General features: G+C 44.5%; 1 protein-coding gene across 3 annotated transcripts in view; it reads left to right on the forward strand.

Annotated features, from left to right (window-relative positions):
• LOC147449921 (uncharacterized) overlaps positions 1–10,222 on the forward strand; it is a 29,571-nt gene extending 19,349 nt beyond the window's left edge. The window contains exons 2-4 of one of the 3 annotated variants that reach the window (XM_086522262.1): positions 6,466–6,649; positions 6,788–7,325; positions 7,887–10,222. In XM_086522262.1, the coding sequence (XP_086378388.1) occupies positions 6,466–6,649; positions 6,788–7,325; positions 7,887–9,363 (2,199 nt within the window). In that variant the 3' untranslated portion in view covers positions 9,364–10,222. The remainder of the gene's footprint in view (positions 1–6,465; positions 6,650–6,787; positions 7,326–7,886) is intronic. The other 2 variants (XM_086522263.1, XM_086522264.1) reach the window with 2 other exon arrangements.
• The last annotated feature ends 7,429 nt before the right edge of the window (positions 10,223–17,651 follow it).

A 17,651-nucleotide genomic window follows, 5' to 3' on the forward strand; every position in this document is an offset into this window, starting at 1 on the left:
GATGCCCATAAGACTACCGTTCTCACTATGTCACGAGACGGACACCACGTGCCAGTAGAAAACAACAGACTGAACAGACTTTTAGCACTTCAATAACAACCGAACTGAAAGAGATGCACGACACGAGACGGGGAGTGGCAGAGTTCCACCCAAAGAGTATTGGCCCCAAACCTTAGTGCCCCTTTCGGTATTTCTTTATATTACTTGAACTCGGTACAATGTCGGTACTCACACTCTGCACCTCAACCCAAAAGTGTGTCGGAGAATGAGCCCTCTGCACATATTTAAAGGCCCTTGGCCTTGAAAAGCAGTTACATGAAAAGCATTCAAACTCAAGAGCATCTGGTCCAAAAGCGGATGGCCAAAAGCTGTCAACGCGTTTTGCGGAAATCCGTACAGCTACCACGTCATCAGGTCAGCGTGAAATCCAAGAATCCGTACAGGCTGCCGCGTCAGCATGTCAACGCAAAATTCCGGCGTCCGTACTGATTGCCATGTTAGCAATTTTTACGCTATTTGTGTGTGTGTGTGTGTGTGTGTGTGTGTGTGTGTGAGGGTCCAGCTTTATTTTAATGCCTTTATGTCACTTGGGCCCCATCGCGGACGGGGTCCCATAACTTGGTGAGAACTCTTCTTTAAAAATAGGCCACTCGGCAAGACTTTGTAAGTCGGTAAAACTTATTTTACTGCTCCAGCTTCTACACTTAAGGTTTAGGCCTCTGAGCCGAGATCCGCAGGTTGGCAACGTTCTTCAGTGGCTGGACATGTCAACAATTTGTGATACACTACCTTTGGACTTTATGAATTTTTAGTAATGCCTTTTGGCTTGACCAATGCTCCTGCCACATTCAATCAGATGATGGATCGGATTTTCAGCCCACACCGAGCCTTTACAGGAGTGTTCTTTGATGATATACTCGTCTTTCAAAGACCGAGGAGGAACATCGAAAGCACTTGGACATAGTGTTTCAGGAATTGTGAAAGCATGAGTTGCATGTGAATGCAAAGAAATGTGAGTCCTTTCTCACGGAGATACACTCACGGAGATACACTATCTCGGCCATATAATCTCTCACAACCAAGTGAGTATGGATCACGCCAAGATCTAGGTGGTACAAGGCTGGCCAAATCTCACTACGGTACATGATGTACGTAGCTTTTTGAGATTGTGTTCCTATTATCAGGAGGTTTATCCACGACTTTGCTCAAGTAGCAGGACCACTCCATGACCTAACAAGGAAGAAGATCCCTTTCAAATGGGGATCGACACAACAAGGTGCCTTTGACAGGTTAAAGTATTTATCAAGCCATGGGCCTATTTGATAGTGCCAGACTTAAGGTAACCATTTGAGGTTCACTGCGATGCTTCAAGTGATTGCATTGGCGCAATGCTTAACCAAGAAGCCCATGCAGTGGCTTATGAAAGTAGACGGCTTAAGGATACAGAATTGCATACCTCGATCTATGAGAAAGAAGTTATGACTGTGATGCTTCAAGTGATTGCATTGGCGCAGTGCTTAACCAAGAAGCCCATGCAGTGGCTTATGAAAGTAGACGGCTAAAGAATACATAATTGCATACCTTGATCTATGAGAAAGAAGTTATGGCTGTGATTCATGCCTTGTCTACCTAGAAGCATTATCTTCTAGAAGCGGATTTTGTATTCAAAATCGATCATTAGAGTTAGCGGTATTTCCGAAGCAACGAAAATTATCTCAAAAGCAGATGAGATAGGCCAACTTTTTGTCCATGTTTCACTTCCAGATCCTTCATATGGCTAGGAGTAAGAATGTGGCTCCAGACGCATTGTCTAGATGGCTTAGGGTGAATGCAATTACTTCTATGTATCACCAGGAACTGGAATCACTTCCGGATCTGTATCCGAACGACCGAGTTTTTTTTCCATTTGAAGCAAGTTACAAAATAGAGAGAAAGAATATCCCTATTCTATTTGGGATGGTTACCTCTACCACCACCAAGCAATTTGCGTGGCTGTGCCATTGAGGAAGAAAATCATGAATGAAGCACATGCTTCGCCTTATGCGGGTCACCGGGGTATCCTCCCTACGACTTTAGCTGTAAGATGCAATGGAAGTGAATGTTGAACTTTGCTCAAGATGAGTGCTCCGAACTGTGCTCAAGGTTCCTTTTACTTACGGAAGGGAGAGTCTTCCGTTCCTTTAGTGAGAGAGTGCAATGGACACAAACAAAGTGGTGAACACTGTGAATGAAGGTGCATGAGACTGAGAGATAGAGAGAAGAATTTGACACCAGAATGTTGTCAAACCCTCCTCCGAAGGCCCCACTCTCTATGACTATTGATTGCACAAAACTCTACAATGCTTTGGACTTGCCAACGATGTCGACGACGATGAGGACGACGATGAGACGGTTGAAATCTGAAAATGCTAATGGCTGAAATCTGCAAATCTTTATCTGCTGAATTCTGACTCTATGTTGGTGACGACGATGCGACGAGGACGCACTGAAAACGTAGATGCTGAAATCTGTGTTTTCCGGGCTGAAACTGCAAACTTTGATTGATCTGACCGTGCGGCAAGGATCTGGTGCGGGAAGGTGAGAGTTGCGAGGTTCGGGACTTCTACTGCGGGATCTAACTGCTGAAAACTGAAAACGCTGGTGCAAATATGAGTCTTGTCGCGATGAATCTGCAAAACGCTGGGAGGTTGTGCTGATCCAAAAACGCTGGGCTGAACTGGTGTCTTGTTGCAAAAATGCTAGTGTTTCTGCTGGTCCTGCTGTTGCCGGCTGCTCTGCAATGCAAAAACGCCAGGGTTGATCTTTGATCCTGCTGCAAAAAAGCTAGGTCCTGCTGTGTGTGCCAATGCCGGGGCTGAACTGCAATGCAAAACGCCAAGGCTGAGTTCTTGATGGAAAAACACTAGGTTTGTTGTGTTGCAAAATGCTAGGGTTTGCTGGGAAGGTGGTCTTGCTGAGAAGGTGTCTGTTGAACGCGAAGTTCCTGCTGCCTCTTCTGCTAGAAAGTGCTAGCGCTAGGTTTTTCTTATATATTGGCTCTGCTAATTTGCCCTACCTAGTTCCCAACAAAAGTCACTTAAACATAATAAGTGAAAAATGTCAAAAATAAGGAAAATAGGTGTATGCACTATAAAAATGCTCCTGATGGGTTCTGATGGAAATCTGATGATCATGCTGTGTGCAACCAGAGGATATACATCTACTCTAAGTGTCTGGACATGCACGGTCTGGGAACAGACTCACAAAAGTGCCAGATCACTTCCTAATCTAACTGAATTGAACCCATGTCATGAAGTAGCTTGTCCACGTACACATATGGTTAGATGTGCACGTGACATTAGCATTGGAAAGATATTTCTTTTGGCCAAGCCTTAGAGTAGACATCGATCAGTATGTCAGGGAATGTTTGGTTTGCCAAAAAGTCAAGTACGATCGACATAAGACGGCTGGGTTACTCTCACCTTTGCCTGTGCCTGATCAACCTTGGGAGAGTATTGCCATGGATTTTATTATGGATCTCCCAAAGACTTAGACTTGAAATGATGCTCGGACATTGCGGACAGATTTAGCAAGCAAGCTCACTTTATTCCAGTTAGGAAAACGATCAAAAGGGATCATAGGGCTAGGATTTTTCTAGCACAGATTGTTAAGGATCATGGGATGCCCAAGTCTATTGTGAGTGCTCGAGATCCTCTCATGACAAGAAAATTTTGGCGTGCTTTGTTTGATAGCCTTTGCACGAAGTTGAATTCTTCTTCTACATACCATTCCCAAACAGATAGGCAGAGTGAGATGTCAATATCACAGTGTTGGATTTGTTGAAATCCTATGTGTTGGACAGACAGTTTGACTGGGAGGAGTATTTGCCCCTTGTTGAGTATGCGTACAACAATACCATACATTCGTTTACGGGGAAGCCACCCTTTGAGATTCTTTATTGCTTTCGTCGATTCTTTAAACTAAGGATAAGATATTTGCAACGGATGAGTTTGTCCGAGATATGGACATAGCCTACGGGCACGTCAAGAGCGCAATTTTATGCTCTCAAGAAAAACACAAGAAAGATGCGGACAAGCATAGAAGGAATTTGGACTCAATAGTCGGTCAATTGGTCTTACTCAAGTTTGAGAAGGCAAGGCTGAAGAAACAAGCGACTCATAAGGGGAAAGTGATAAACCTTTCCAATCGTTAATATGGGCCGTTTAAGATAATTGACCAAGTGGACGATGTGACATTCCGATTAGAGCTACCGCCTAATTGGAGGATCCATAATGCTTTCCATGTTAGTTTACTCTACTTTAGATGCTCAATGGATGACCGAGCAGGAATTAACATCTTATCCTGAGACGTTGGAAGGATATGTACAAGCACTACAGTTGAGGACAACTGTTTAGAAGCCAGAGGAATGTTGCTAAATGGACTATTTTCTTATTTTTTTGAGTAATATTTATGTATTGAAATTAGGATATTTAAATGTGTACATGCGAAATATAAAGGTTAGGAATTGAAGATCTATTGGAATTGATAAAAGCCAGAAGGAACGGACAACTCTGACAACTCTGATGTGTCATATGATGGGTGACATTAAGCATTGCAACCGAGTTGTAACGTGAGTTCAATGGGAGAGAGCGGTAAGTGGATATTCGTGATGCATCACACGATGGGTGACGTGAGCACCGAAAAGGGGATATTCCTTTGGTCTGGCAGGAAATCATGAATATTTTCAAGTGCTTTTAGGGAAAAAGCGGATGCTTTCCCGCGAGGAATCTATGTTTGCATTGCATTTGTGCCCGAGAATTGCATTCGGGGACACCTGGGAAGTGTTGTGTAGCATCAGTTTTCAGCTCACTGTGTTTTATTGAGTTTTTGAATAGCTATGGGCTGAAGATGAAATGTAGGATCTCTCTCTCTCTCTCTCTCTCTCTCTCTCTCTCTCGCGTGGCCTCTCTACTCTCCCTTTGTAGCTATTGTTGCCGGCTTCCCACCCCCTATTCCTGCTGGTCCCAAGTGCCTATAAAATTAGCCAACTCTCTCCCTCTGTCTCCCAATTTTGCGAGCGCTAGCTCCTAAAGACTCTGCCGTCGAGAATCTGCAAGTGTTCGCGGGAAGATAGAGCATGTAGTTCACTTTTCTGCGCTCGGAGTGACAGGTACCGATTGTGAATACGCTCTACAAGTTGTTTCGTGTTTGTAATTTTGCAAGTGCTCCGTCATGGAGAAGGAGCAAGGAGGCCTCGGCCTATGCTCATGGATTCAGAAACGGAATCAAGAACGGTTTGTGGAGCTTCACACTCTAAGCATAGACGGAAACGGAATTGAGAGCTCGCCTCTAGGAATTTCTTGCATTGGAAGGAGTTGACCATCGAGTCAGAGATTTAGAACGGAAGGGTTACTCCGGTTCTTGTAAAAAGATTATCCCTAATAAAAAATTCTCTCGGGGGGGGGGACTCTTCTGGTCCCCAATACTGTGTTGATCTTCTCCCTTGTCTCAATTGGATGAAAGTTTATTTATTTTCAGCTTGTTGATTATCTGTGTGTGCTCCCGAATGTGGTAATGCCACTTCGTGCCAGAGTACCCCCAAGCAACCCAACATCTTTCCCATCAAGTACCAGCACTTGCATTTTTCATAAAGCATCATCAACATGGCGTTTTTGCATCTACCAGCCATTCAGCATCAGATCAGCCCATCACCATCATTAGTAACAGGTTCAGCCCAGCGTTAGTAGTTCCAGCCCTCAAGCACAGCAAGTGTATTCAGATTTCAGCCCCTTTTTCGCCATTGTCAGCACCACCTCCAGAGTAGATCAGCCGATAGCCTCGTCGTTAGTTGTAGATCCCATCAGTTCCTGTAGCGTTTGCATTTTCAGACTTAAGCCTCAAAGATCCAAGCACCTACAGCAAGAGCCCATCAACATCTTAGAATCTAGGACCATTGTATCAATATTTGTCCAATCTAAAGCAAATACCTCTCTAGCGATATAGAGGGGGGCCCTTGGAGGGGGTTTGGGACCCAATCTGGTGTTAGTCTTCTCTCTCCCTCTATCACTCACAAAATCTTCACTCACAGTATCATTCTCTCCTCTCTCTCAAGTGTGGTCGATTGGTTATGCAATTTCCCTCTTGAATAACAGGTCTTGAGTTGAACTCTCCTCGTTGGATAGATCTTTAAGGTCTCTTGGGATAGTTTCCTATGACGTTAAAATTATCTTCTTCTTCCTCTTCTTCTTTTTCTCTAGTCTATTGCGGATCTCTCTCATGAAGTAAAAGGAATTTTCACATGAAGTAAAAGGAACCTTGAGTACGCAGTGAGCACTCATCGTGAGTTATCACCATAAATCACTTCCGCTGCACATTACATTTTTATAGTCGATTGCGAATTTTTTTTGAGCAAACTTAATGGCTAAGCAAAGTATCACAAGATTCCGCTTTGCAAGAAGTACTGAAACTTCCAAAGTTTTGTGGCAGGTTTCTTCAGGTGGCTACTTGGGCATGTTCAACTCCTCCACTGTTGGCATGCTTAGAAACAAAGTCTTTGCAGTTGAGTTTGATACCCATCAGAATATACCCTTCAAAGACCCAAATGATAACCACATTGGCGTTGATCTCAACTCAGTCATTTCTCTGAAAACAAATAATCTTTCCACTTTAGGCAAGTGGTAGGAGGACAGAATATTTGCAGTTAGTAATGTAATTATAGCAAGCTCAAACTTATTCCGCATGTTTTATTAGCTTTTCCAGAGTGTAGTAATAGAAAATTGTCAATGAATTTTGTCTTGGCATGTTGCAGGCATCGTACTAAATGAGGGAAAGAAGCTGGTTTGCTGGGTGGATTATGATGGACTCCAAAGATACCTCTGGGTTTACTTGGCTCACTCACCATCTGACAAGCCCTCCTCACCTGCTATAGCTATGGCACTCGATCTCGCACCTTACATGAAAGATAACATGTACGTAGGCTTCTCCTCTGCCACAGGGACACGTGCAGAGCTTCATACGGTCCATTCGTGGTGGTTCTTGGCTGGATTTGGAAACCTCACCTTGCCTCTTTCTCCTTCCAGCTCCACCAGGCCCCTTGCCAAACTAGGTCAAAGAAACATTGTCATTGCGGTTTTTTCGCTTGCAGTCATGGTCGGATTTTTGTGTCTCCTATGTATTTATGCACGACGCCGTTGGCGAAGGCACTTGAAGCATTTAATTGACATCTTACTGCCAGTTGCATGCTGGATGTTTTGGAAAGAGAGCATCTCTAGTGAGGTGCGAAGCACTCGCTGCTTGAAGCTTGCTACACCCACTGTGGAGCTTCTTGCATGGCTTTGGAGAACCAGGTTTGTGAATTCTCATTATTTACGAACAGCAATAGCTGAAATGCTTTCATTGCATCTATTAAAAATCCATGTCAACTGTGTCAAGCTTTGTGCTGATACTTCAATGATGACAATGTGGCTTAGTTTGTGCTGTTCAATGGGAGTGTGTGATCCATGGCATCAAAAGTTGTTCAAGATTATAATTGGGAAGTGGGGCGTATCATGGCGGATGGGATGAGTTGAGCATGGTTGAAGGCTTTATGTAGATGCCACGCCATGTTGGTTGGTGTGAAGAGGATGACATGGGGGAAGGGGGTGAAAAATGAGCAAATGAATAACTTGGGTTCCAATTTCTAGCAGGGGAGAACTTCCATGGTAGTAATACTCATTGGATTGTATGCAAATGTGTTCTTTTGAAGTCCTCATGTAGTATCTTTCTTGTAACGAGTTACATTTTTGTGTTGTTTGGACTGCATGAATGACTTGATGCTCCAGCACGTGTGAAATTAAGTGTATATATATAAAGATTGATGAAGGTTTGAGAGCTGGGCCATCATCGTTCAAATATTAAACTAATAGCAGTGTCTATAGCAGATTAGCAAGGGAGCATGAACAGCTGCATGTCATGACTTGGTGGGAGGTGCTGCTGAAGCACAAGCTAGGGCTATATCACAGCGGGGAGGCATGGCATATGGAGGATAAGGAGCGGAAACAGCGCAAGCCACATGGTGCTGTTCATTTTCTAGTGTTTGAAGAAGCAAGTGATGAAGATAGTCATGATGAAACTTCTCCTCGAGGAAGAGTGAAGGTGATCAAGCATATAAAAATGCACCAACCGGCTGATAGGAAAGGTGAAGGAAAAGAAGTTTTGGAAAGAGAAGATGAGGCACCTCCTCTAGCAGCAGCAGGGCAACAGTGTGAGTCTAAGATGCAAGAAGGAGATAGACCTGTCCATAAGAGGTACCTTATTGGGACTGACTCATTCGTTGTACTTGAAGAAAGTGAGGCAGAGCTTTTTCAGAGGAGAGGGTCGTTTCTAATTGCTCAAGGAGCTCCCGTTGATGGTCAGGAGCTTGTAGAACCAAACAAGGATGCGGGTCCTGTCATCTCGGCTTTTGCCACACCTCGAGCTAAGTCTAAGCAAAAGAAAGCAGGTTTATCAGAAGAAGGGTTTGAAACAGGACGCATGCAGCTGCAACCTAAGACTTTGTATATGTCCACAGATGACTCTTCCAGCGATAAGTTCTTTAGGAGAAGAGGATCTTTTTTTGTGCATCCGGAAGATGCTGTTGGTCTTACAGGCACTACTTCAAGCTCGGAAAAAGATGGGAATGCACCTGTGGCGCACACTTTGGCTGAACATGCTGCTGATGGTGATGCTAAAAGAGGGATTGAAGGTGCGTCACCTACAGGCAAGAGTGCTGCAACACACATGCAGGTGCAACCTAAGTCAATTTATATTACCACAGATGATTCTTCCAGTCATCAATTCTCCATGAGAAGGGGGTCGTTTCTTGTGCACCCGGAGGATATCATTAACCTTATGGGTGCAACTTCAAGCCCTGAAACTGTGACCGCGCCTCCAGTGCGGTATTTGGTTGGCCATGATCGTGATCGTGATTCTAAAAAAGGGGTTGATCTGAGGAGAGGGTCTTTTATGCTGCCTAGAGTCGAGCAAGATGTCGCAGCCACTACCAGAGACAGGGACGTAAGGAGAGGGTCTTTCATACTAGCTGATGATGCAAGCTCTTCCCATAAGCCTGAAGCCAGGGATCAAGGAAGGGGAAGTATTTTACATCAAATGTCTGGAGTTGAACATGATGGTCAAAGTGGTTCCAACAGTAGGAGAGATGTGAGGAGAGGGTCTTTCATACTCGTTGAAGATGCAAGCTCCTCCTCACCTGAAGGAAGGTATCAAACAAAGGGAAGGGTGGGTACCTTGAAGGATGATGGATTGCAAGAGAAGTCGACCTCTGAGTCTGCAAGGTCTCCACAGCACCCTTTTAGTGCTGATGAAGGCAGCAAATCTCATGTGGCTCATCATTGGCTCTTTGATTGACATTGTAAACTCTCTCCTCGAGATGTCCCAATGAAGGTCGTGTTTGCCCTTTGATTGACAAGCCAACATTTCTTTGTTTGGTTTGGCTTGAGTGAGCATAGCTCGGTTGTCTAGGCGTGGCATGAATACATATCAGTCAAGGCACTTTAGACTCAGTTAAAAATGAGAAGAGGTGGGGGACATTTCTCTTGCACATGTAGCTGCTGTTGACAGAGGCCAAAAGAAGAAGAGAAGCAAAGCTTGTGGGTTGAGTGGTTGCTTTGGGTTGCAATGAGGGAACGGAATCAAAGTAGTCAAGGAAGTTTTTTGCAAGGCCAGCAAAGCCCTTGTTATGGATTTTTTGTATCGATTTGTTTCTTAACTAATCCAATCATTTGCAGTTGAAAAAACCTCTTTATATCACCCAAGTGTGGTAGATTGGTTATGCCATTTCCCTCTTGAATAATAGGTCTTGAGTTCAACTCTCCTCGTTGGCTACATCTTTAAGGCCTCTTCGGATAGTTTCCTACGACGTTAAAACTCTCTTCTTCTTCTTCTTCTCTCTCTCTCTCTCTCTCTCTCTCTCTCTCTCTCTCTCTCTCTCTCTCTCAAAGGATCAGGACTATTCTAGCATGACATGGGAGACGCCCAGTACGACTATTCACAGAGGTGGACATTGACGAAGCTCTTCAGCGACCGATGCAGTATTTTCTCGGACAATGCCCTACGCCGGGCATGCTCGGGCACTGATGATGATTTTAGTCTTTCACTTCATTTCTATTTTTGTACCCAGACATAGGATTAGATCCACCAAGATTGTATCAGTTTGGTCTCATAGGTCATTTTGGCCGTTTGGAGACGTTTAATATAACATTTCATCTCTCTCTCTCTCTCTCTCTCTCTCTCTCTCTCTCTCTCTTGGGATAGAAGGTCCTCTGTCTGTGAAAGTCGGTTGATGTTCAAGCCTGGTATGCCAACAGATTTTGGGATAAGTTCCTTAAGTAGTGGAGTTGCAACTAGCCAAAAGTATTGGAACCAAAAAATGGAACATCCTCAGTAATATTAGTTCCATCAATACTTTGTGCCTTTTATTGTCTTGCAATAGTAATCAGTCCCATCCGATTCTCTTCAATACCTTATATGCAGATTATGTGACTGTTTGCTAGTTATGATCTTTGACTGCAATTGATGCAAAAGTTGGCTCCATATGGGATAAAAGGCACATTGGCACCTCATGCTATACAATACAAGCTTTGTAAAACATACAGGTGCCTATTTTTGAGAATTGAGATGCCATTTTGCTTGACACGAGGACAAGTAGACCAAGCAATGGTAAAAGTTGAGGTCCAAATTGAGCACATGTTAATGGAATAAGCATAGGCTTGCTCCCTTGTAGGTGAAGTAGGAGCAATTTTAGCTGAAACAGAAACTTATCTGCTCTTTAAAATCTCAGTTGTTGCCCCTTCAACTACCACCATGTGATTGGACTCGCTAGCATTTCTCGAGTGAAAAGGCTCTTTAATCGGTAGGCCAGCAGGTTACGCAATCCCACCTTTACTGAGTGCACTGCTGCAGACAAGCCTGCAAAGGCTGATAGGCAGCATGGTTTGGCTGCCAAGTTGAGTTTGAGCTACTTAGATGGAGTGTGCATGGCAACAACAGGATTGATAGCTTTGATTTACAGGACCCTAAAGGCACTGGAGGCTTCATTGATCCAAATTGGTTGTGGTATTGATGGAAGGTTCGTCATGTTGGGTCGTGATGGAGTTGGCCTAAACATCTCAATGCTGTTGTATGGTTTAGGTGTGGAGTAAGTAGTGCTTGGGCACCTACAGCTATTGTGAAGATCTCGAGCTTTTGATCACTACAAGCAGGATCTATGGAAAAGCTTCTTGGCATTTGACAATGGTCCCCAGTAGTACCAACACTTTGCTCATATTGTCATCATTTTTCATCACCTTTGTTTCTACGTGGATGAGATGTCATCGATTAAATTGGAGGCCGAGGACATGAAGAATTGCAGGCCTGCAATGTTGGTATGGATGCCTTGGGTGTTTTGTTTGGTTGCTTTGCACTTTCAATAGTCAGTATTGATAAAAGAGGATGATCGTCCGCTTTAATTTGGTTTCCCTCAGTGGGGATGAGCAAGGTTGTCAGCTTTGAAAGATGACTCATTCATTGGGTTCAATGGGATAACCTTCCCCCTTCCCTTTTTAATGGGCAAGGTTGCGTCGTTAGATGTTGCTACCCTGGTTTACTTAATTGTTCTCTTCCATCTAGATTAGACATTAGCGAGCAATAGCAGTGGACATATCCTACCAAGTTACATCATGTGGTCAGCACAAGCTACATGATGAAGATCCCTCATTGCACACTTTCACTAGAAAATATAGAGACCCTCTCATTTTTAAATTGTGATTTCAACAAACATTTCTCTTCATCCAATTGAAACTGCATAATAGATCAAATCAACTCATCCATGGTTAAACCTTGGTATTTTTATCACTATTAACATTTTATTACTTACTTGACCTTCCCTATCTATCTCTAGGAAATACTTGGATGTCATGCCCTTGACTACCATGTTTAATGAGCCAATAGCACAGCCACCCACAAATTTCAACAAACGTGAGCCAACCCAATAAAATGAACATGTTTTTAGCTTATAAGCTCTTTTGGTAATTATTGTTCACAAAGTTACAAGATTAATTAAGAGCTCACCTGTTTATGGAACTCTATGAATTAATTGATACAAAATGGTGTCATTACAAAGTTATTAAGATTGGATCAAAATTTCATCAGCCCATTTCTCACAAAGGCTCAACCATTTAGTTTTCTCAAGTCCGGTCAACAAACTTGAAGAGCCTGTTTTGTCCTTCATCTTCTCCACCATATTGAAGTCTCGAAGCAGGAGCCACTCCCCTTCAATTTGGGTATCTTTGAGGTGCATCCACAACTTGGCTCTATCCTTAGCATTGCAGGGGCTATATATGTTATTAAGGTGAGTGGTTGATCCACCTAGTTGACTCACTCCTAAGACTCTCCCAGAGGGATGATTCATTACCATTTTTGGCTCCAAGTCCCTACCCACTATAGAGAGGACGCCACTATACCCGTCCACTCCCGCTCAGTAGAACACCAACTTCTTCCCCAGAGCTTGCTTTCTTTTGTTGCGACAATTAAGGTGATGCTCCTAGATTGCCCAATAGTTTACTTCCTCAACTCTCCTAACTTCCTCCTAGAAAAGGATTCTCTTCTTCCAGATTTTCAAACCTTTCACGTTCCAAGATTGAATAGCAAGACCTTCCATGATTGGGATAGGGGTACATATTCCTCTGCCTCTTGGAATTTTTCCTCATTGTTCTCTTTCCTGAGATCCTCCTCTATTTGTTCATTCTCATTCACAAATTGTGAGCTTTCTCAAGGATGGCATCCCGCAACACCTCAAAGAAGTTGTCATAGAGGATGGGGGATTTACGAGGGTTCGATGGGGCCACTCTCAATAGCCCAACAATTTTAGATTGGGATTTGAACCCCTTACATAAGATGTTAGAAATCTGTGGCCAACCATCTTCTTTCATCCTATATGAGGGTGCCAACACAATCTTCTGGACCACCAGAGTTGATGTTTTTGGCCAGTTGTAGACGAGAAGTGATATTGCTGGGTGGCCTTTCTGTTGATATTCTTGGCTTGGTGAGGCTTCACAATGTTCTCCTGGGTAGCTCGAATCTCCTTAGACTACTGATCTTTCCCTAAATTTTCAGCATCCTTCTGTGGTGGAGCCCCTGTAATAGATTCTACATGAGAATTCGAAGTCTCTCCTTTCCTCCCTTTATTGGAATCTACTGCCACGGTCAAGACCGAGGGACAAGCCCTCGCAAAGTGCCCAAATTTGTTACACTTGAAGCATGCACCAAAGAAGCTACCAAAGTTCAATGGAATGACCTTGACATTCACAATGACGTTCTTGGGTTGGGGCTTGCTTAGATCTCACCAAATGCACACCTTATTCGCTGCAGACCTAGTGGCTCTTCCAGTTGGCACAAAGAGCGGGGTACCAAGGGACATTGCAAGATCTTTCAAATTTTCTCAATCACAACAAGAGGTTAACAAACTCTACCCACACAGGGCACATGTCCTTGAAAGCATCGGTGGATTCAAAAGAGGGGTTCCATGGGAGCACATACACTGGCGTCCTATTAAAGAATATTGGGCTTTTGGCTAGGATTTTGGACATTGCTGCCACATCGTTGAATTGCACAAAGAAATAACCTTTGGAAAGACATTGGTCCATCACCATTGATCCACTTTGATTGATGACACTGGCGCTATACAACCAATTAGTCAATTCCGCTTTGGCAAGCACCTTGCCCATAAAGCCAAAGACGAGTGTAGAGGCTGCCATCTCAACAAGTTTTTTTTTATCAAAGCGACTGCGACTACATCTTCTGGGAGCATTTTTCTAAGCGCTTGGAAGGTTCTATCCCCCTTGTCAGCATCTAGGCGTGTCTCTGCTTCTTTGAGGGTTCTTTTATTGAGAGAGAGAGCATTGAGAATCTTGGCAAGTTCCCTTTCTATCAACACCTTACGTCCTCTCAGTTCCTCTTTGCTTAGTCTGGCAATGTTGCACTTACCGCTCTCACTATCTTGGCCAGAGGCGTTTTCCGGACCTTTGTCTTCCTGAATGGACACGGGACCCTTCGAAGGCCTAAGAACCGCCTCGGTGTAAGACGGTTTGGGTGAGATATCCATGGTCTTACTAAGCCTTGACAAGGTGGTGCGACTAGGCCCCAACCCTACCAAAGGAGGATAATAAGCGCCTACTTGCCTGAAGCCCACCCTTAACTCCACAAAAAAAAGAAGCTAATAACTTCAGATAATAAGTGCTCGCTTCAAAGGATGCTAAGCGCAAAGAAAAACAAGGTAACGCTAATAGCTTAGAGCTGAGTCGCCCCAACACTAGCAGGGTTAACAGCAGATTAGCTAACCTCTGGTCGCTCCTCGCGAAGCTTACGAAAATACTGCTGAAAAGCGAAGCTGGAAACTGCTGCCTCATTGGTTGGAGATGGCGACAGTCACGCTGGTTTGATGTCCTCCATAAAAATAGCTTAAACCCCACCTTTAATTCCAATGTGCTAGCAGCGCTAACATACACATTCGGCTTCCGGCCCGCCTTAATTGTAGGTATTACCAAATGTGGAGAACCCACTCTCTATGACACTCTACCTATATTTGCAAAAAAAAATCATCCCCGTGGGATATTCGTCCCCCCCCCCCCCCCCCCATTTTCCACATCAGGCCCCGCTCCTCATCGCTATGCAGAAACCACTAATCTTCTGAGCTTGCCATGCTACAAGGCGTGTGTGTCTCCTCTGCCCACTAACATCCTGCATCGTCCCTCATTCCTCCCCCTCGCTTACTGCATCGCAGCCTGACCCTCTCTACTCTGTGTCAACTGCGCGCTCTCGGGGGCCCTCATCACCTACCTCTACGGCTAGGCTCATGGCAACAACAAGCCTGTAGCCTGACCGTCCCTACTCCCCCCTCTGGCGGACACAGGTAACATCACATAGTACAGCTGCAAGACAGAGCACAGGAGTGCAGTGTTCGCTCGCCACAAAGTTTGAGGCTCATCGCGAGAGAGAGAGAGAGAGAGAGAGAGAGAGAGAGAAGCCCTAGCTTGACAAGCCCCTTGGCTGCCTTGACAGAGGCGGTCACCCACATCACGCCTCCGATTCCCCCTTCCATGCCTGGTCACAGAGAGAGAGCGCCATGCTCCACGCCTTGATGTGCCAGAGAGAGAGAGAGAGAGAGAGAGAGAGAGAGAGAGGTTACACCGCCTCTCGAAAGAGGCTTCCTGAATCCCGAGCCACCTGGTGCTCGTCGCAAGAGAAAGCTCTGGAGTCCGCCGCCACTAATTGGACCTGCGCAAAAAAAAAAAAAAGACCAAGCGAAAGTATCTGAAGGAGATGCCATGAGACATACTGCCCCTGTATCTGTGGTGAACGCAGCCAGGCTCTTAGATAACAAGCACTTGACGCTCAGGATGCTAAGCGCAAAAAAAAAGCTTGCTGCGAGTTGGAGACAACCCAGGAGCACACAGCACCAAAGGTTGGAGATTGGCTATGCAAGCAACACTGTCCAAATCCCCCCACAACCAAAATATACTCCCATCAATCCAGCACGACAGGCATGCTCAGACCAACCTACAGATATACCCTATGCCCTGACCATCTAGGCTTGCCCACACGGCCTCTCAGCTTGACATATGCTACTGTTCTCACCATGCTAACTGGATTCCTTTGCTCATCGAAATGAACGTGGTGACAACACAAAGCCTATCAGATCACCTGCCTTTGTTCATTAAGGGACAATTTCCCAAAGGGACTACGAAGCTACTGATCACATCACAGGGGAAAGCCTAGCCAAAAAGGCTCTGCGTAAGGTAAATAAAGATGTTGGTTTGTCAAACCCTAAATCGTGGGATATCTTTGCCAAGAGTATTCAAAAAGGAGTAAAAGACATGCGCCCTCGATTGAAAAGGACCCATGAGGAGCGTACAAAGCAATTTAAAGATGAAGTAGCTTTGCCGATCGAAAAAAATTGTAGGGTCGGCTTCTGAAGAAGAGCACAAGAGGTTGTTGGAAGCAAAAGCTGACCTAGCTGAACAACAAGTCAAGGAGGTTAGAAGGGCAAGAGTATTATCTCGAGGAACCTTCCTTCAACCAGAGGCCTTCAATCAAGCACAACTCGCTTGAAATGGTGACGGGAACACTATACAAGACCAAGATGAAATGGCTAAGATGATGCTTAATCATTTAAGCCAAATTATTGGCCAACCTGAGGCCCGCTCTTAGAAAGTGGATGAAGCTAGAGTAGCTCTACTCATGAGTGTCAGCAAGACGATCTCTCAATCTGAAGCCAACCTTCTTGAGAAAGATTTCTTGGAAGATGAATTCTCGCTTGCGGTGCAGGCTCTAGGCAAGGAGAAGTCCGCTGGTTAGGACGGCTTGACTATTGAGTTTTTTCAGAGAATTTTGGAAAGATCTCAAGCTCCCAATCACAAAGATGGCTAACCAAGTCCTACTCAAAAAGACTTTGGACTCTAGCGTGAAGAGAGGGCTCATAAACCTATCCAAAATCAAGTATGCTGCACTCAACTGAAGCACTAACGTCCCATCTCTATGATGTTTGTGGCATATAAAATCATTTCCAGAGCTGCCTCCCTTAGTATCTCCCCCCTAAAAGACAAACCCCTCTCGCCCCATCAACATGGATTTAAAAAATGAAGGTCAATCTATGACAATATTTTGGCAGCAATGGTTGGCATTGAGTATGCAACCCTCACCAAGCAAGCGTGCATTTTGCTGCGGCTTGACCTAGACAAGGCTTATGACACGATTATGTGGCCATTCATAGAAGGTGTCATGAAAGCGCTGGGCTGCTTTGGGTCTCGTCGACTGGTTCAGACTCTGGGAACTAACAACCATTCTGACCTTTTGTTCAATGATAGAATTGTGGGCTCTTTCAAAGTCAAAAGATCAATCAAACAAGGATGCCCTCTTGACCCCCTTGCTATTCTCCATTGGTTCACATCCTTTGATTACTATGCTTAAAGCTAGTGCTGCAAGAGGGGAGATCCAAGGGTTGACCTTGCTTGAAAATAACCAGCTCCTGGCGAAGTTATTCGTGGACGACTCCCTCCTCTTCTTGAAAGCTTGCCCCTAGGTAGTCCAAAGGCTCTGGATATTGTGCAAACATTTGCCGTTGCCTCAGGGTCGAAGTGCAATATTGAGAAGTCAAGGCTGATCTCTTTGTCTGAAGACGACTCATTCGACCTATCCTGTTGGACATGAAAGATTTTCTTGAAAGAAAAGATCTTTCAACATTTGGGAGCCCCCCCTGGGGTGGACATAACACATATACAAAGATTCCAGTGGGTCTTAGAAAAAAAAGGAGCAAGATGAGAAGGTGGGACTATGTGCTGCTTCCCTTGCCAAGCCGGGTTAAAGTGATTAACTTGTACATGCTCCTTTACATTGCCTTCACCAGTCCGCTTTTCAAAATAGCCAAATGTAATTGGAAAGAGTTCTTGAAACCAATGAAATTTTTTTAATGAAAAAATAATACCAAAGCCTCTACGCCTTGGCAGTGGGAAAAATGGGACTCATGTTACCATATATGTGGTAGTGATGTGTGTGAACACACTTAGGGCCTTGAGTCATTCTTCCCCTCATGAAGAATTTTTTCTCCCATGCATTGTATATATGCCCATCATTCTTGCCGGATTGCAACCAGACTTGGTAGG

This window comes from Adiantum capillus-veneris, chromosome 10 (assembly GCF_014529385.1).
Source record: "Adiantum capillus-veneris isolate H3 chromosome 10, ASM1452938v2, whole genome shotgun sequence".
Lineage (NCBI taxonomy): Eukaryota > Viridiplantae > Streptophyta > Polypodiopsida > Polypodiales > Pteridaceae > Adiantum > Adiantum capillus-veneris.